At 37.5% G+C, this 21,297-nt stretch overlaps 1 protein-coding gene across 1 annotated transcript in view; it reads right to left on the bottom strand.

Moving 5' to 3' along the window:
- Window positions 1-1,858: 1,858 nt before the first annotated feature.
- Window positions 1,859-21,297, bottom strand: part of ACE2 (angiotensin converting enzyme 2) — an 88,023-nt gene continuing 68,584 nt past the window's right edge. Inside the window, exons 7-13 of the mRNA XM_044669265.1 lie at window positions 16,472-16,594; window positions 15,849-16,021; window positions 14,848-14,906; window positions 10,562-10,662; window positions 7,373-7,489; window positions 5,219-5,413; window positions 1,859-3,424 (exon numbers count right to left, since the gene is read on the bottom strand). Coding sequence (XP_044525200.1) covers window positions 3,310-3,424; window positions 5,219-5,413; window positions 7,373-7,489; window positions 10,562-10,662; window positions 14,848-14,906; window positions 15,849-16,021; window positions 16,472-16,594 — 883 coding nt within the window. The 3' untranslated portion in view covers window positions 1,859-3,309. The remainder of the gene's footprint in view (window positions 3,425-5,218; window positions 5,414-7,372; window positions 7,490-10,561; window positions 10,663-14,847; window positions 14,907-15,848; window positions 16,022-16,471; window positions 16,595-21,297) is intronic.

Raw genomic sequence — 21,297 nt, 5'->3', positions numbered from 1 at the left:
GTGAGAGCAAAAAGACCCAGAGCTCCAAAAAAAATCTGACCCTTCTCTTGGGGAATCAGACTCCTCGGGATTGAACCCTGGTTGTTTGGGGGGGGGGTTCTCAGGAATGGGAATCTTGATGTTCAGCCATGCAGGATGTGGTCAGGTTATGCATTTGTCTCAGCTTTGACAGGCTGAGGAATGGAATGTGCAGATGTTCAGGTCCATGTTATGCAGGTACTGCTCGGGCTTTTTGTCCTAAGGTCTATCAATCATCATGCAAAACACACTTTCATATTGGTCACTGTTGGTAGAGCACACTCATACAAAACCAACCCCCCCCCCCAAATAAAATCATAAATACAGTGATGTGAAAGACATCTTTGATCTGCATCCATCTGACTCCATCAGTTTTTTCTCTGGAGGTGGATAGCCTTCAAGGGGCCTCTTTAGAGAAAGGTGAGTGTCAATCCCCACCTGAGCCCAGCAGTAGCTCTGTGTTATCATAAATTAAAAGGCAACAATATAACAATAAAACAATTCCTACTCCATCAAACCACTGAACAGGATTTTCAAATGTACTGATGATATTCCCTTCTTTTCTCAGAAAAAATGCAGGGTAATCCCTGGACAAATATCTACCCTGAAAGCCAGTTGAAACCTTCCTTCCACTGAGAAGAGTGAATTTCATCAACTTATCTACATAAATTTGCTTTGAACATTTTGACTTAAGCTGTTTCATCAATTTTTTTAAAAACCTAAAACCACAATGACACAATGAAATTATCAACTCATTTCTATTGTACTTTAACATTTATAGGGTATTTTTGCCTTTGATAGGTACTCCAAGAATTCTTCCCATTTCACCTATGAAAAAACTGAGGCATAAGGAGGCACCTTGCTTAGTCAGAGTCACAAGGCTAGAAAGCATCATAGTGGGGCAGCTGGGTGGCTCAGTGGATTGAGAGTCAGGCCTAGAGACAGGAGGTCCTAGCTTCAAATGCGGCCTCAGACACTTCCCAGCTGTGTGACCCTGGGCAAGTCACTTGACCCCCATTGCCCACCCTTACCACTCTTCCACCTAGGAGCCAATACACAGAAGTTAAGGGTTTAAAAAAAATAAATAGAAAGCATTATAGTTATGACCCAAATTTAGGCCTTCTAATTACAGTCTAGTATTCTTTTCTGTTCTGCTGTGATATTGTCCCTGAAAAAGGGACAGTCCCACTTTCAGTGAAAGAACTATTGGGGCCATCTTTCACATCAGTTTGATGTGATTTTATTTTGGGATTATGGTTTTGTATGAGTGTGCTCATACAACAATGACCTATTAATATGGAAGTGTTTTGCATGATAATAAAAGTTAAATTAAATTTAAAAACAAAAGGGGATAGTCTTCAAATTAGAATGAAAATTCAGTGTCCAAACTTTGTCTGGATTACAGAATCCCATTGAAAGTGAGATTACACTAGTTCTTCCCTTCAAGAAGTTTCCTTGGAGGTCATTGATAAGAAAAAAGATGCTATATACACTGAAATATTTTATATCAACCCTTTTTATGGTAGGGAAGAGCAGGAAATAAGGTGGATATGCTTAAGGAATGACTAAACAAATGTTGGTACACAAATGTGATGGAACATTATTGTGTTGTAAATAATGACAAATAAAATGAATACAGAAAAGAATGGAAAGGCCAACATGAACTGAAGCAAAATGAAGTAGATCTCAGAACCAAAAAAACAAAACCCACCTTTGATTTGTGAGATTCATTTTCACCACTGATTGTAGGAACACTTATAGAAAGACATTGTTGAAAAACAAGTCATTTTCTCTTCATTTTTAGTAATTGTTTTTATTATTATTATTCAACAATAGAATTGTACAGCTCATTTTTCCATGGGAACTCTACTTTCTCCTCAGGAAACTTCATTAGTTGGTTTATGGCTTGATCCTTGGGGATGGGAACTTCATGATTCCCATATTTGTCAGAGAGAAGGTTAAGGAAGTGTGTCCAGTCAAAATATGCTCATTCTTGTGCTGGATATTCTGGTTAAGAAGGCAGGGGAGAGGGGAGAGAAACATTTTTTGTCCTCAAGAGGTTTATGACCTATTTAAAGAGACTAAATTGATACAATTAGAGAATAAAAGGGACTCAGAATCAATTCTGCACTGGTGGACTCACAGAGAAAGTTCATGAAAACTTTGAGAATTCCTATCATGATATCAATTTCTCTGATTCAGAAAACTGGAAGTTTCAGGATAGTAGAGTAGCTACCTTGGGGAGACTTGTAGGATTTCAGTCAAGAAGGAACATTAGAAATTATCGAGTCCAATCTCCTCATTTCAGTGATAAGAAACAGTAAAGTGAAGTCACACAAGAAGAAAAGAACAAAGTCAGAACTTGAACCTAGACCTTCCAATTTCAGATCCAGGGGTTTCTCACGTCTGCAAAGATTCCCTGGTTTCCTTTGAGACTCAGGCCAAATCCTACCTTCTTCTAGAGGGTTTTCCTGGTCTCCCTTCCCTCTCTCTCTGCCTCTTCAGTGCCTTCCCACTGAGGTTACCTTTTATTTACAAATGTGTATATATATATATATCCTCTATGTACACAATTCTTCGGATTCTTTGAGGTCAGGGACTAAGTTTTGCTCTTCCTTGCATCCTTAACACTTAGCACAGGGTCTTGCACATGGTAAGTATTTAATAAATATATATTAATTGATTTTTTGATAACACCATTCCCCCTCTCATCCTACTAATTCTGATTCTGCTTCCTTCAAACCTTCTCACCTCTATCCTTCTCATGTCATACGCAAGACTTGATGGCGCTTTTGGGTAAGCGGCTATAATTTTTAGAAGGGGCTAAAGAGAATGTAGGATGTAACTCATGCTGTCCTTTGTTCCCTGACTTCCGTTAGCTAGTGGACCAGCAGCCTGCTGAGGGCACGGTCATTACAAACAATCAATCAGTCTCACAACCAAAGACAGGCATTTGCTTCTGATTTCCAAGATCTCTTTTCCCAACTCAAGTAATACAGTAATTTGATACACTCAGATTTTCTTCCTCTCCTTGAACAGCCTCATTGCCCCAAAAAAGTTGTTGAACTTCTTTTCTCTTGGAGAAACGGAAGTGGTGTGTTGCTCTCGAAAGCAGTAAATGATAGAAACACAGTAGATTTGGTCCTGTAATGTTTTGTTGGAATAGAAGCAATTCCTGATCAGAGATGTATTTTGGGTGTTCAAGGGCATTTACAGGAGCTTCCTCACCCATGTTCATTGCACGATGTTAATATTTACAGGAAATGGAATGAATAAGAAAATAAAGAGTTTCTAAAATGATGTTTGAGCATCATCATTGTTTTGGAAACCTGGATTATGTTGTCCCCCAGCAACATCCACATCAACATAGGGGTTCTCATCATTGCTACTGCTTGTTTTGCTTCTCCTGTTATATAAAAAGAAGATAGCATTAGTACCTAGAAATTCAACAGACCAGTAAGGGCCCATCATTTTACTGATATAGAGCAGTAGTTCAACAAAGTGGAATCACTTGGACCTTTGGGGGTCCCCAAGACTGTTCCAAAGGTCTTTCGTAATTCTCATACATAATAGTAATGCATACTAATTAATGAAGGATAGTAATGTCTAGGTAGCATCCTGAGTTCAAATCTGACCTCAGGCATTTACCAGTTGTAAATCAGACCCTGTTTACCTCAGTTTCCTCAACTGTAAAAAGAGCTGGAGAAGGAAATGGAAAACCATCCCAGGATCTTTGCCAAGAAAACCTCAAATGGGGTCATGAAGAGTCAGACAAAACTGAAACAATTGAACAATTATTATTGTTTGATTGGTTCAGTAATGTCTTAAAACTAAGGTATTATTTGCCCATTTTTTTCGAACTACCTGTCTTTGTGAGGCCAGATTTTCTTTATATACTTCAGTCAAAATAATGTATTGCAACAAAATGACTGTAGAAACAGATACGAGAATCCTAATCACTTTCTCTGAAGTCAGATTATTAAAGAGATTTGCAAAAGTAAATAAAAATGCCATTTTTCTCACTTTCTTCATTTTGGGGAATTATTTTCCACAAAATAAATTATGTTAATATATAATGAGTTTATTATTATCTTAATGAATCAATAAATATTTAAATTTTATTAGTTTTAATTTCTAATGTGGACCAGCAGTCTGCTAATATATCAACAGCTCTAACTCATGTAAACAAAAGCTCTTTCAAGTGTAATAATTTTTATTATTTATTTACTGTAAACAAATAACTTATTTTTAAGAATGTAAAAGGGTTATTTAACGAAGAAAATTACTATTATTTTCATTCTTCATTACCAGCTCTTCTCATTCTTAGTTCATTATTTTCTCCTTTACACCAGATTTGTCACACTTAATGCAGAAAAACTCCTGATTAGCTAAACTATATTAAAATGTAATTGGGAAATGCTTAATAAAATAAATAAAAATACAATATAACTTAGATAATTTTAATTTGAGGTTTCCTAAGTTAATATGCTGCCCCTACAGATGCATTTGTATTTGAGTTTAACACTACTGTCAAACTCTACAATAGGTTTTCAGCTTCCCATTCCTTCCACAGAACCTATTGATACTTGTCATATGCCAACAATGAAACAACCATTGCCAATAGGTGAGACAAATCCATGTGGAAGGATTATAGGGTGATACAGTCAAGATGGTGTATAATCCACATCTTGGAGGGAATGTTCCCATCAATGAGATCCCAGACCTATTAGAACAGTGATGGTGAACCTTTTAGAGATTGTGTGTGCTGTGCCCTTCCCCTCCCCTTACCCACACAGGGGAGGGGGAAACTTCTCTCATTGGGTTGCTGGGAAGAGGGGCGGGTCATGTGAGAAAGGTCCTCAGTGCAGGTGAAGAGGGGAGGGGAGTGGTCCAAGTGCTCCACTCCCTTCCAGCTCTGCCACCTGTGAGTCTCCCACCTTCCCCTCTGTTGGGCTGCTGGGCAGAGGCAGGGGATATGAAATAATATCATCAGGCATGGTGGAGAGGCAGAGTCCCTCTGCCTTTCTAGTGACAAATGGTGGGGGAGGTACCCACTGAGAGCTCTCTGCATGCCATCTTTGGCACCTGTGCCATAGGTTTGCCATCACTGCATCAGACCATCAGTGTACTAGAGTTCTAATAATAAAGTAGGAAATAAATAAACAATAAAGTAGGAAAGCCTCCAGAGAAGGCTACTTACTTCTTTCGGTCTCTGACTCCAGCATAGATTAGGTAAACAATTCCAATCACCACAATTCCCATGACCACTCCAAATACGATCATCCATATAGTAACAGGTGGCTCATATGGAGGGGCTAACGTGGGAGGGATACCCACAAACTCCAAGCTGTTGTCATTTAGGCGGAAGGCATCATTGATGCGGTCCCTAGACCGCCTGTAATTAAGAGCATAAGTTATAAAAGAAAGAACCTGGAAGAGAAAGGATACACACACACACACATACACACACACACACAGTGGAAATAGATGCTATGTATTTCATGTATACACACACATATTTTTATTATATGTGCATTTATACATATATAATGTGTATATATTGCAATATACATTTAATGTTTATATATGTGTTTGTATGCATATATATACTTTATATACATATGTACACATACATCTGTATATATTTAATATATCTAAGTTAATAAGTTAAGAATGAATTTAATATACATTTACTACATGTATATTGTGCTTTATATATACATGTATATTCACATATTGTATATGTATTTTATGCATATATTTTTATGCATATACATGCATACATACATACACCCATATACACACCCATACACACCTGGGAATGAGGAATGAGGAAAAGATGCCTTTGGATTCTTTTTACCTTTAATAGCTATACGCTGAATGAAAATTTAGGGACTTGTCACAAATTGTCAATAACTCGTGAGTGGTTCCAAAGCAATTCTGTCTATATCAGACAGAATTGGTCTATTTCTTAGATAGGAAGGTAGCTCAGTAGATAGAGTACCAGGCCCAGAGTCAGGAGGACCTGGGTTCAAATCTGACCTCAGACACTTAGCTATATGACCCTGGGCAAGTTACTTAATCCCAGTTGCCTAGTTGACTGCTCTTCAGTCTTAGAACTGATACTGAGAGAGAAAAATAAGGGGAAAGGAAGGAAGGAAGGAAAGAAAGAAATGGAAAAAAGAGAGAGAAAAAGAATGTGAAAGAGAGAAAGAAAGAGTGGCAAAGAAAGAGAGAGAAGGAGGGAGGAGTAGAAGGAGGGAGGAAGGGAGAAAAAAAAGGAATAGTTAAATACTCAGCATTCTGGACTGAAATAGCAGTATTCTCCCAGAATATTTACAGTGATTTCTGGTGTACATTTTTTTTTTCAGGAGGTGGCGAAGAGACCAGACCTGTGATTTCAATAATAGAACCATCACAGGGAAACTTCCCTCTGCCAGGGCAGCCTGGTGCCGGATCTGTAATTTACAGACTTAGAAGTTGACTGGAGGATTGAGAGGTCAAGTGACTTAACCAGAGTCATACAACTAGGAGGTGTCAGAGGTGAGGCTTGAACCCCCTGATTCCAAGGTCACTGCTGACTCAATTCAGAATACTCACCTCGACCTCCTCATATCCAGGTCCACAAACTAAAAAATTTCCTCTGCCATTTTTTTTCTGTTGCAGAGAGGGCAGTTAAAAGGTTTGTTATGTGAAGGGGCCTGAGGTTCTTAATATAATTGAAGTCTGAGAGAGAAAAGCGTTTTCCTAGCTAAAATTCCAATCACAGATCATTTCTGGTATTTCAGGTCAAGCTATTACTGTGTCCCAAGGAATATAGCCACAAAGAAGAAAGGAATCAAATTTGGAATAGCCCCACTGGTCCTCAGGCCTTTCATTGCCTGGAGACCTGGGAGCAGTGGTATTGTAAAGATTGAAATTAATATTCAATGCCTCCAAAGTATGATATAAGGATTTTATTTAAAAGGCCCTGGGGAAGAACCTCACTCACCCTTCACCATGGCGCCTTCTCTCCAAAAAAACCTCGACAACACGCCCACCATAACCATATCAAAAACTCACAACCAATAGGAAAAGGCTAAAGGCCTTATGGGTATGGTGGGAGAGAATTCCTAATATAGCTCTGCATTAGCATATAGTGGACACTAACCACAAAATGGTAAATGAATCAACTGAGGGTTAAAAATCTCTGGATGTGATTCTTCCTCTTGGGCTCTTTTGTGAAAGACATTAGAGGAAGTTTTTGATATGGTACCCTTCACTGATGATGGTGACTGTCTCCACCAACATGACATACACAAACACACACACACACACACACTCATGTCACTCAATTGGGGGAAAAAATTGTCACCTGATTGCTTCTTCTACTACTTCTCGAGGAACGAAGGAGGTACCATTAGGAGGGTTAGTGACAACGAAGCAGAAGGAGACTCTGGGTTTCAAATCAAACATTTTCACATTCTCATTGCTAGGGAGAAACATAAGATATATTACCCCTTAAGACATATATGCCTTAAAAAAACAACATGAGGAAGCGTCTAAGTAGCTCAGTAGATAGATATCCAGGCCTGGAGATAGGAGATAATAGATACAAATCTTGGCTCAAGTGTGACCCTGGACAAGTCACTTAACTTCCATTGCCTAGCCCTTGCCATTCTTCTGCCTTGCTGCCAATACACAGTATTGATTATAAGATGGAATATCCTTTTTTTACAAAAAAAAAATACAGTCAAAGGACATTAATTGATCATATGCATTCTTCTATTCTAAGAAAATAAGAGAGGGTAACAGTCTTCAGAAGAGAGTAGTGGCATGTAGAGAACATGGGTCATTACTAGGCCCCAAGATCATGGTTGATCATTGCAGAGAATTATTACATCCTTTAAAAACTGTTTATTTTACGATATTGTTGTCTATGTATAATGTTCTTCTGGTTCTGCTCACTTCACCCTGCATCAGTTCATATAAGGCTTCCCAGATTTCTTGAAAAATTTCATTTGAATCATTTCTTACAGCACAACAATATTTATATGTGTTACAGAGCTTTATTTTTCTTTATTTTCTAATGGTAAGGGGCAGAGAAGGAGGAAGGGAGAGAAAAATAAATAATTATGAATTGAAAGCATAAAAAGAGATTGGATTTTTTAAAAAGAGAGCAATAAAAAATGGACAAATGACGTGAGATGAAGGGTAGACGTATAATATAGGATAGAGATCCATGTGACTTCTCATTATTCTCTCTCCATCTATAGAGCCTGTTCTAGGCAAAATAATGAAGGAAGTTATGTTGCTCTTTTCTGAGCCCCCTTTCCCATCATCTCATGCTCTTTGGTACTCAGTGCCTCAGGCTGCCCTATACTTTTTAGAGTACCCAACTGCGGCACCTAGGCTATCGAATCAGATCTCAGACACTCACTAGCTATATGACCCTAGGCAAATCATTTAATCTCTATCTCAGTTTCCTTACCTATAAAAACAATACCACTTAGATCACAAAGTTGTGAGGATCTAATGAAATAATATTTGTAAAGAGATTAGCATAGTGCTTGCCAGTAAGGGGAAAATAGAAGAAAAGGGGAGGAAAGGGAAGCTCAAAATTGAACTAAGGCTTTTGGGGAGAGAAAAAGGGACAGAGACAGAAAGAGGGGAAGGGAGGGAGAAGGAAGAAAGGGGGAGAGGGAGAGAGAGAGAGAGATAGAGAGAGAGAGGGAGAGAGAGAGAGATAGAGAGAGAGAGGGAGGGAGAGAGAGAAAGAGTGGGGAAGGACAGAGGGAGGAAAGGAGAAAAAGTCAGAGACAGAGAGGGTGTTGATAAAGGGAGGAGAGAAGGAGAGGGAAAGAAGAAGTGATGAAGGGATAAACAGAGGAAGGGAGGAGAAGAATGGAGAGAGAGAGAGAGAGAGAGAGAGGGAGAGAGAGAGAGAGAGAGAGAGAGAGAGAGAGAGAGAGAGAGAAACTTTAGGCTTTAATAGTTTAAAACTCCATTAAGACTTTTGGAATACCCTTTTTGACCTAGATAGAGCTAGAATAAATCTCATAGCCCACCAAGTCAAATCATCTCATTTTATAGATGAAAAGACTGAGGTCAGGGAGATTAAATGACTTTCCCACAAGATCACAAAAGTAGTATTGAAGGGAGGAATTAAAAGATTTTTTAATCTGACTTCACTCTCATATTATAAAATTACCTTTACTTAACTCCATAGTATTCTTCCTGATACTTTCATCCCCTTAACATCCACACTCACTTACACACACACACCCTCCAAGTTTCTTCCCAATGTGACCTAGTGTTAGTGATAGCAGATGATGAGAAATGAGCACAGTCAAGCAACTGTCCCAGACAACATGGAGAGCAGTAAGTTACAATGGATATTTCAGTGGTCCTAGAGTCGATGGACCTTTGGTTCTACTTTTGTCTCTGATACTTCCTATCTGTGTGACCTCAGGAAGGTGACTTGAGCTCTCTGTGCCTCAGTTTCTTTGTCTATAAAATGAGGGAACTGAACTAGGTAATTTCCAAAATGCCTTCTAGTTCTCAATCCTCCAAACCTCCCTCTTTATCAGGCCTCAAAGAAAATATGTTCGTAGATAGGACTCTGAGCATCAATTAACTCAAGTTACTTAACCAGGCACTAATCTAAGTGTTGGCATAGGGAAAGAGATCGAAAGTTGAGTATTCTAATAAGACCCTTTGCCCATTTAATTCTCTTCTGATTCAACAGTGTCACCAGTGTCTGTAAAAAACAAGTTAGAGAAGGAAATGGTAAACTGTTCCAGGATTTTTGCCTAGAAAACCCCAAATAAGGTCTCAAAGAGTTAGACATAACTAAAATGACTAAATAACAACAACAAATACCAGTCTTGCTCTGACCTAATCTTAAAGAAAGGGGTCCAGGAATGGAATAAGAAAGTAATTTCAAAGAAGGGGCAATGGTTATCAATACAAAATATTTTCATTATAACGTTAGGCTTCCAGTATTACTGATAAGGTCTAAATTTTTGCCAGTCATTCAGTTTTATACTATTCCCTTTGTATGTTTTAATCATCCTGGTCCCCTTGCAGGTTCTTATAATATAAGACAACATTCTTGAGACCACTAGTCCCCATTCAACTAATCAATGGGCAGGAAGAATTCTCATTGCTCAGGTAGCATGAAAAGACTTGAGAAAAAATGGTTAATAGCATATCTTGCATTTAAAAGAGCTCCTGAAAAAAGAAAGTGTTAAGAAAAGGAGCCATCCTATATCAGAAAAGGAGAGATCATTATACTTGCAGTTGCCATACCTGTTCACAAGACAAGGCAAAACAACACAAAAAATACTATTGCCATCCACATCCTTCCACCTCTGACAGTTTTCTTATATCTAACAGTGTCCAATTTACCAAAACTCTAGGACAACAAACAAAGTGAATAGGTTCTGGGATGGGAATAGAGCTGAAAGTTAAACCCAACAACATCCCTCCCTCAAACCTCTAACCCAACAGAAAACTAAGAAAATGCTATGGCAAGAATTGAGAACCCAACACAGTAACTCACCTAAAAGGGATGCTCTGTTTTTTCACTTGTAAAAAATACTGTCTCATGGCAAAAACAATTGATGACTGGAACAAATACATTTCATTTTCATTCCAGTCATACTGTGGAGGGAGAAAAGGATAGGATGAGCACCTTGAGGGCAAAGATGGTTTCTCTTTTGTTATTTCATTTCCAGGGACTAGAATAGTGGCTGGTACATAGTCAACATTTTATAAATGCTTAATGAATGACAGATTACTTATGAGAAAAAAACTTATGAAAACTTATGGAACAAAAACTGACAATTGACAACTACATGTAGTGAATATGAGTCTTCTCCAGCTCACTAATTGCTTTGGGTTAAAAGTATGGGCAACTAGTTACATCAGCCATTGGATAGAGTGCTGGGCCTGGAGTCAGGAAAACTCATCTTCCTGGGCTCAAATTTAGTTTCAAATACTTCCTAACTCTGTGACCCTGAGAAAGTCACTACAATCCTGTTGGATTTAGTTTTCTCATCTTTAAAGTGAGCTGGATAAGGAAATGGCAAACCACTCCAATATCTTTGCCAAGAAAACTCAAATTGGGTCATGAAGAATCAGACATGACTTAAAAAATGACTGAACACCAACAACAAATATGTATGAGAAAATTGCCCATTCATATGATCTGCAAAGTATGTATTTTATAGCCTTTCCCAGTTTAGTCCTGATTCTAGTATATGCCTTATAATCATTTTTTTGGAGTGCCATAAAGTTCTTGGTGCAGTTTTAAATGTTAATAGTTTAAATAGCTTAAAACTGCATTAAGACTTTTGGGGCTCCCTGTACATAGCATTTTTTTTTCATTCTCTAACATTGTAGATCACTGTCACCTAAATGCTATACTGAGTCTTTCCAATATTAAAATTCTTCTTATTTTTTATAGAAAAAATGAGTCCAACAATAATAGGTGCTTTATAAAGCAATTTTACATCTACTTCAACATATTTTAGTTTTGAACAAAAATATATGAAAAATCAACAATTATGGATCTCTCTAGACACAAAAATGATTTTAAAAAAGGTTAAATTCTCATTACATTACTATAGCTAGAGAAGGCAACTAGAACCAACCAACCAAAGTAATCACATCTTTCAGGTATCCAGTCCTAAAGAACATTTATTAGGATCATAGGATCAGAGATTTTGAGCCAGAAAGGACCTCTGAGGCTATCTAATTCAAGCCCCTAATTTTGCAGCTGAGGAAACTGAGTCCCAGAGTTTCCCAAGGTTAAACAGGCAGTGACAATGTCAGGATTCAAACTCTAATTTCTCTAACTTCAAATTCGTTTCGCCAGGTGGTTTCCTATTCTAAGTTTAATATTTCTTAGCTTTAACATCATGATACTTGTCAAAATGTAAAATTGGTCTCCTTACTCATCCACACTTCTTTGCACTGTTATTAAATATTTAATTGCTACAATGAATGAGTATGGATAGCGTGCATAACAAATGCTTATTGATTGATGAATTTTACCTAATAATAATAGCTATATTTATAAAGCACCTAGTATGTGTCAGACAATGTACTAAACCCTTTATAAATATTGTCTCATGTGGTCCTCACAATAATCCTGGAAGGTGCTTCTATTTTTTTCATTTTACAGTTGAGGAAACTGAAACAAACAGACATCAAGTAACTTGCCAAAGGACACACAATAAGAATCTGAGGCTAAATTTGAGCTTGGGTCCTCCTGACTCCACCCAGTGCTTTATCAATCTTACCACCTAGCTTACTTCTGTGAGTATATATTCTTTAATGGAAAATCTGAGGATGTCAGAGGAGAGAAAAATTCCAGGTGGGAAAAGACTATGTGACTACTGGTCTTGTTATGAAATCTTCTCTTTTTCTTAGCTTGCCTAGAAGTAACATTTCCAGTTCTGTTGATTCAATTTATCTAAGGTTGGGTCTACATAAGAGGTATCAAAAAGACCATGCAGGGGCCCCATAACACTCCCTAGTAAGGCCCAAACCAGATTAAAATGTATTTGGGAGAGGCAGCTACGTGGTTCAGTGGATAGAGAATCAAGCCTGGGTTCAAGAAGTCCTGGGTTCAAATCTGACCTCAGATACTACCTAGCTGTTCTACCCTGGGCAAGTCACTTAACCCCCATTGCCTAGCCTTCTTCTGCCTTAGAACCAATACTTAGTATCAACCCTAAAACAGAAGGTAAGAGTTTTTAAAAAGTGCAATTGGGAGATTTTCAAACAAAATTTAATTTTAAAATATAAACATGTGGTGTTTTCAGTCAATGTACGGCCTCCCAAGGGATCCTTATATGTGCAATTTTTTAGCCTGTTTCTGTTGAGTTTGACACTACTGGTCTATTCGATATTAACATCAAAAGATGAAAAGAGAGACATTGAGTCAATCATTTGTTTTCTCTACAGTAGTCTAACTATGTATTTTGCCTAATCTTTAAAGACTCAACTAATTACACTGATTTTTTGGCATAGATGTATGGGAAGAATCACATAATTTGATCTGTTTTTGCTAATATTTCTTTTTCTTTTCTTTTTTTTTAACCCTTACCTTCTGTCTTAGAATCAATACCAAGTATTGGTTCCAAAACAGAAGAACAGTAAGGGCTAGGCAATGAGGATTAAGTGACTTTCCCAGGGTCACATAGCTAGGACATGTCTGAGGCCAGATCTGAACCCAGGATCTCCCACCTCTAGGTCTAGCTCTTAGACCACTGAGCTACTTAGCTGCCCCCAATGTTTTTGCTAACATTTCAAGAAAAGTGCTTGTTGTTCATTCTTCATGTCCAAAGAGAACAGGTAATTGTTGTTATCTGTTATAATCTCTTAAAATTGTTATGGAAATTAATGAGATTTCTTTGTTAAAGTATGAAAATTATGTAAATAGGAGACCAAAGAAGCTATTATTCATATCAGAGAAAGATGCTGCTGACCTGCCCTTAAGATGGCTTGTTTGATCTTTGAGTCATTTTTTCTAGAAGAGGGAATAGATTAGAAATTTAAGTTAATAACAGTGATATCACAGAGTCAGGTCTTGACTTGTATATGAATTGTATTTAAGGGAGGCAGAGTTGAGTAAAGTTGCCAGCCTCAATGACTCTTGAAGCCTAAGGGCAAGACAAAAGTCAAGACAGCTGGTGATGACCTGGGGCACGGATGAGAAAACCGAGTTCTGTAGAGATGAAGAGATTTGCTGAAGGTCAAACAGGGAACAAGTAGCAAAACTTACTACTTATTAATCCAGCCCAGGTCTTCTGACTCTGAATACTATATTTGTATTTGTATTTCTTGTCAATCCTTATAAAATGTGCCACAACAAATATTGATTCTAATGCTAGAAAGATTAAAAAATGAAACAAATCTGGCACGTTTCTGCATCTCTCTTCCTGGAAGAATAACCTCAAATACGTACGTCATTAGTCTGGCTCAGAGAAAATCTATTCCCTCTTCTAGGATAATGATTCAAGTATCATACAAGCCATCTTAAGAGTGGGTCAACAAGCATCTTGCTCTGATATGAATCAAAGCATCTTTGACCTCTTATTTACATAATTTTCATACTTTAACACAGAAATCTCATTAATTTCCATGACAACTTCAAGAGACTGTAGCAAATAACAACAATAACAGTTCACAGGTGTTAATGTCACAGCACCTAAAGTTTTCAAAAGCTTTTTAAATATGTAACGGGTAATTAGAGGCTACAGTGGATACAGTGCTGAGCCTGAAGTTCATATTCCTGAGTTCAAATCTGATCTTGGGCACTTATTAGTTCTGTGACCTGGGCTTATTCCTGTTTGCCTCAGTTTTCATTTGTAAAATGAGTTAGAGAAGGAAACAGCAAACTACTCCAATATTTTTTTTGCCAAGAAAACCTCAAATGGGATCATGATGAATCAGACACATCTGAAATGCCTGAAAAGCTTACATTTGATCCTCACAACTTTGTGAGCTAGGCAGGGAGAATATTAATTTCCCTTCCTATGATAGTAAATAAGGAAACAGAGGCTAAAAATTTTTAAGTAGTGTGCCCAACATCACACAAGTAATGGCAGAGTTGAGACTCAAAGCCATGTCTTCTCAAACCAGGGTCCTTTCTGGTACACTTACCCATAAAGTCATCATCAGAGAAAATGAAATACCAAAGGGAAAAAGTCAATAGGGTATAGTTATTACAAGATCAATACAGTTTCTATTCTCCTAGTTATGTGACATCTTCTTAGCATGCCCTCTTTCTGAATACATAAGAAGAAAAATAATGGAAGAGCTCTCCAAATTACTTACTGCTTTATCTCCAAGAGCTGATTTCAGACTTATCCTCACTTTGATGCTGTATTCATTATCTAATTTAAAAGAAATGGCAAGATTGAGAAGTATGAACACTATCAGGCCTGATTATACTTTCATTTTTCCTCATTTCAGGATTTGAAATAGAGAAGGAGGAACAGGGGTAGTGAGAACAAGAAAAAGAAGTAGAAAGAGCAAGGTAACAGTAATTGGGTTTTTCTCTTGGCAACCTTAATTTTCTCTCTCCTAAGTCTAAACCTGTTCATTCTCCAAAATGGTCTTTCTATGTTTTCTTACACTTTCCATTCTCCTTTTCTTTCCATTGTCCCTTCTCTTCTTTTTCTCTATCCCTTTTGTATACAAAATGACTGGGGACACTGGTTAGGATTAGAAGAACAATTCTCCTCTTCCCTCCCTTGGAGCTTCAAACTCTGAATTTTACAACATACTTAGTACAGCATCAATGATTAGAGCAATCAAGGAACCACAGAGCATTGGAAGTAGAAAGGAAGTAGAAAGACTAGAGATCATCTAGTGAAGTTCCATCATTTTACAGATCAATCAAGAGGGCAGTTAGGTATCTCAGTGGATTGAGAGTCAAGCCTAGAGATGGGAGTCCTGGGTTAAAATCTGGTCTTAGACACTTCCTAGCTGTGTGATCCTGGGCAAGTCACTTAACTCCAATTATCTATCTCTTACTGCTTTTCTGCCGGAACCAATATACAGTATTGATTCTAAGATGGAAGGTATAGGTTAAAAAAATCAATCAGTAAATATTTAATGAGCAGCTATTGTATGTAAAGTATAGAATAGAGGGAAACTTGCTCAGAGGATGCACACCATCAGAGATGATGAAATATCCATCCATCCATTCATTTCCCAAATATTTATTTAGCACTTCCTCTATGGAAGATATTGTACTATATATATGAAATGAGTGATAGTAGACAGGAGAAGACAGAAGAGCTTAAGCCCTGAAATGATTATTTCATACTTACAAGGACTCCAATCAGTGTTCCATCCCACATATGCACCCTTGTTTTGTTCTTCCAGCCATGTAAATAAGGGTCCAAAGTATTCAAGCAAAGGTCCTGCATCCATCATTTTATTTCCTACAATACTCTCTAATGCTTTTGTCCAAGGTTCTGATTTTCCTAACTTCAGCATATTCCTGTATAGGAAAAGAAAAGTGTTCATAGCCACTTGGGAGATTCTGGGTCTGAAGCCAAATGAACAGTCCAAGTTAGGTTTCTTTCTACTGTCCCGTGTATCTTTGTTTCTAGTAGTTAAATAAACAAGGTCCTTTGAATGAGGGGTTTTCTCCTATTCATATCTACCCTTATCTCTGTCTTCCCTCTGCATAGCAGTCAAAGGTAGCCCTGTAGTTGTGATACCCAGAGAGTGTCTTTTCCCAATCAGATCCAACCATCAAATGCTGTCCACCCTACCTGACTGAAACCTGAACATCCATAACACAAAGTCATTGGAGAAAGAACCCTGAGATGGGACTCTTTTTCCTTTCCTTTTTAAGGAAGGCAATCAAATGAAAAGTTAGACTTGTATGTAAGCCAACTAGAGAATGGAAGAATGGAAGAATGGAAAGGAGGGGGTGACTTCTTACTGCAACTTTGTCCCAGCTTCAGTGGAATTTGTGATGTCGCATCTATGGAGAGCAGCTGAGGGCTGGGCAATTTTACAGAGGGCCTTATGGAACTGGAATTGATAAATAGTTCTTGTATAATATCTGTATAAGAAATAAACAATAATCTCAATGTTAATTTCTTACAATCACAACTGGACATGTAAACTTAAATTACATCTTACACTCCCCCTTCCCACACGTCATACCCTCAAATCTAGCAACACTGGCCTCCTTGATGTTTCTCACACCTGATGCTCCATCTTCTGATTCTGGGTATTGTCACTGACTGCCTGGCATCCTCTCTGCCTTATTTCTCCCTTCTACAGGAAACCTTTCTTCATCTTCCTTAATTCTAGTGCTTTCCCTCTGTTATCTTCAATTTGTCCTATAATTTGATTTGTTTGAACATAGTTGTTTTCAGGTTATCTTCCTCATTAGACTATGTGCTCCATAAGAAAAGGTCCTGTTTTTGCCTTTCTTTGAATCCCTAGCACTTAGCACAGTGCCTCTCTCATAGAAGGCACTTAATAGATGTTTACTAGACTGACTGAAATTCCAGTAGACCCTGCGAAAGGGAGTCCTTTCCAAATCCTCATCCGCAGAAACACTGACTTTTTGGCAGCAATCTATCCACTTTTTTGAGACACTCTTTACAATATTCAACTTGATCAAGAGCTATGGATTATAATTATTGATTTTTTTCTCAACTAACTGCTTGGTCCTGGACAAATTACTTCCCTCTAAGGCTCACTTTTTTCAGTGAAAACCTGAAACCACTCTGAATATCCTTCCAAATCAATCTTTAAAAGGTGACTCAGGAGTCAAAGCAGGATGAATGAGGGGGCTCTCTCACTAAATACAACATGAAAAGTCAGCAGAGAAAATGGATTTCCAAAATATATAGGAGAACCAGAAGTAAAATAAGAAGGTTCAACTAATTTAGGGGGTTTTGACCTGACATCCAATGAAACTGAATGGGAAATTTTTTTTTCTTTTTTACTTCAATATAATTGTTCCCCTTGTAATCCTGTGTATTTTTTAAACTCTTATTTTCCATCTTAGAATCAATACTGTGTATTAGTTCTAAGAGAGAAGAGTGTTAAGGACTAGGCAATGAGGATTAAGTGATTTGCCCAGGGTCACACAGCTAGGAAGTATCTGAGGCCAGATTTGAACCCAGGACCTCTAGTCTCTGAGCCTGGCTCTCAATCCACTGAGCCACCCAGCTGCCCCCAAATGTATTCTTTTATATGCATTTAAAACATTCTAGGGGGAAGTTAAGTGGCTCAGTGGATTGAGAGCCAGGCCTAGAGATAGGATGTCCTGGGTTCAAATCCAACCTCAGATACTTCTTACCAAATTGTTTAATCCCCAATTGCCTTACTCTTATTACTCTTCCGCCTTGGAATCAATGCACAGTATTGATTCTAAGAAGGAGGTCAGGGTTCAAAAAAAATTCTGGAAAATCCATCAGTTTCACCAGACTGCCAAAGGGAGTCCACTATACCAAAATGGCTATAGATTCTTAGAATAGATGACCTCCGGAAACTAGGTGGTACAGTGAATAAAGTTATCTTCCCATGTTCAAAACTGACCTTACTAGTTGTAGTAAGACACTTACTACAGACACAGACACTTACTAGTTGTGTGACCTCACCAAGTCACTTAACCTTGTTCAACTCAATTTCCTCATCTGTGAAATGAGTTGAAGAAAGTAATGGCAAACCACTTCAGTATCTCTGCCAAGAAAATCACAAACGGGTTCATGGAGAGTCAGGCACAACTGAATTAACAACAAAAACAACTATCATTAATATTCTTTGATTTTAGGACTTTCCATAAGAAGGTGAATTTGGTGTAGATAAATAGCTCAGTCTTTGAGAAAAACATTTTTTGTAGCCTATGATCCTTAGAAATTTTTCCACAAAATCTGAGTTGGAAAGGACCTCATAGACTATCTAGTCCAACCAGTGATGACCTAGAATGCCTCTTACACAACAAGTAATCGACTAGGCTTTGCTTGAAGACCTCTCCTGCTGAGGCAACCAGGGCATTTTTGTATAGTCTTCACTGTTTATCATATTTTTATCATATTTTGTTTATATATTTGTCAGGTTTACCTGACATGTCTAAATCTGTCCCTATACCATTACTTCTACTCATTCATTGGACCTAATTCTTTCCTATTAATCCAATCCAACATCTAATTCCTTTTCCTCATGAAATCCCCTCAGATACCTAAAGAGAGATATCACACTTAATTCTGCCACTAAGTCTTTTCTTCTCCATATTAAATAATTAAATCTAGCTGGTCCCAGCTATATTTCTTGTCATCAGCCCTTCCTGGCTCCCCAGAGAGTATCCTCTGAGAACCTTTACCCTTTCTGGCCTGGATTCCCACCTAGGGGCTCAGGACTGTCTTGATTGATAAATGGGTTACATTTCTCACTAGTCTAGCTGCTGAAGATTATTTTCCTCATTTTTGAATGAATACTCCTTGAAGATAGAGATTATCTTGCTTTTGTAATTGTTTCCTCAGCACTTAGTTCTTTGCTTGGCACAACATTAATAAGTACACCTTTCTTTCTTTCTTTCTTTCTTTCTTTCTTCCTTCCCTCCCTCCTTTCCTTCCTTCCTTCCTTCCTTCCTTCCTTCCTTCCTTCCTTCCTTCCTTCCTTCTTTCCTTTTAATCTGTGCCTTGGTTTGTCCTCTATAAAATTAGCCTATTTTTTCAGGCTGAATACATATACAGCTTTTTTTTTTTTACAAGAGGCCTTTCCTAGTCCCCTCCTTGCCTCCCTCCATGCCTAGTGTCTTCCCTATGTATAATATTACCTCTCATTTCCCCCCTGCATAGATCTTGTATGCACATAGTTTTTCACATGTTGTCTTACTCATTAGAATATGAGGTCCTAGACATCAGAAAATGTGTTTTTGTCATTCTTCATATATCTATCACTTCATTCAGTGATTTGTACATATTAAGCACTTTCAACAAATGCATGTTGTCTAACTGATCATTTCCCACATATGCAATATTCCCTTTATAAAAATGAACGTACTAATGGATCCCAGGTACTGGATATTATATATACCTTCTCCATGTCTTTGCTGAGGTTGTTCCATAGACCTGAAATGCTCTCTTTCCTCTCATTCATCTCTTAAAACTTGCTTTCCCTCTAAGACTAAATTATGGTCTTCTATAAGGGGACTTTCTTAAATCTTCTTTCATTCTGTTTATTAGGGTTGTTTCCTTTCTCCCCAGTAATATGATAATTATTTCATATGCATTTTATGTAAACCTATTTATATGTGTGTTTTCCCTTCAGTTACATATAAGCTCTTTGAGGGAGAAAACATTTATTTTTGTTATTATGCCCTCAGTGATTAGAAGAGTGGATGGCACATAGTAATGTCTTAATAAATGCTTTTCAATTGAATTGAATTGAATTGAGATGATTGAACTAGATAATTTCTAAAGTCCTTTACAGCTTCATGATCTTACAACAATGCCGGAAGGGAGATATACAGCCTATGGAGCTCAGAGAGGGAAAAGCAGAGAAACCCAAGAAAGAAAGGAAATGGAGAATCTGAATTGGTTGTGTTTATAGAAAATGGAATCTAAAAGGAGATAAATTTTGGGGGGTAATTGATAGTAAGTGAAAGGAAAACTAAAAGTATGCTTAACATCCATGTACAATTTCTATGAATATACCTTGGAGGAATGCAAATATAAGAGATGTGACACAACTTTGAAAAGTATCAGTAGAAAATGTCAAATTAATCTGAGAAAAGCAGATTTTAGGGAATATGCAGAAATCATCTTCAGTCTGCAGATATTTCATATTTAAGAGATGCTACATACTTGGGAGTCCAATGAAGGAAGATGACTAATGCTCAGATACTACATAGGAAATCTCCTTTGTGGAGATTTTTATTCCCACAATGAAGATCACAACCTTCCCATGCTTGCCCATACTGGAAGACCAATTGTTTTTGGATTTGGTGAAGACTATGGTCCCTTCTCATAATACTGTTTGTGAATGTGTAAAATAGATCACATGGAATTTCAAAAGAAACAAATTATTTTGGAATATGGTTATACAATATTACATTTAAAACTCCATGACCATGGGCCGCACATTAAGAATTTCTATATTAAAGCATCCACATTATAGTCATTAGGACATGCGCCATGTTTTAACATTATTTTACTTGATTTCAGAAGACCTTTTTCATATATCTTTTCTTCCACTTATTCAACAAAGGATTTTAGTTGGTTCACTTGTCCACTTTATACCAACTGAGGATAGGGGACCAGATCTCTGAGGAAGATGAAGTGTTTCCTTAGACCAAATCCTTGAGAGATTCTACTTCAGGATTCACATTATTGAGGAACAGTAACTTGTCTTTGCTTGCTTCAGAGAGTTTGTGATTTTTTAAAACTTAATTCTTATGAAAAAAGAGACCATCTGGATGTATGGTCCTACTAACTTCAAAGACAAAATGACAGACAGTTCTAGGATTACAAGATTATTTTTCTCCGCCAGTTCTATTAACCAAGAAGAGAACACTACAACTTCCTGAAAAAGTGATTTGCACAATTCAGAGTTAGGGTGTGGTAAACTACAACTAATCAACTGTATCCTAATATGACAAAAAAAAGTTAATATAGCACTTTATTCCCAATTGATATTTATTCTCTAGAAAGCAAGTAACACTAGGAAATAGGACTGCCCTAAAAAAATGGTTGGAAAATAAGATAAATGGGGAGAAATATCACCTATTCTAATGCAAAACTATAA

The sequence above is a fragment of the Gracilinanus agilis genome, chromosome 3 (genome assembly GCF_016433145.1).
Source record: "Gracilinanus agilis isolate LMUSP501 chromosome 3, AgileGrace, whole genome shotgun sequence".
NCBI classification, from domain to species: Eukaryota; Metazoa; Chordata; class Mammalia; order Didelphimorphia; family Didelphidae; genus Gracilinanus; species Gracilinanus agilis.
The sequence above is the reverse complement of the archived record's forward strand: the minus strand, read 5'-3'. Positions and strand labels throughout refer to the sequence as shown.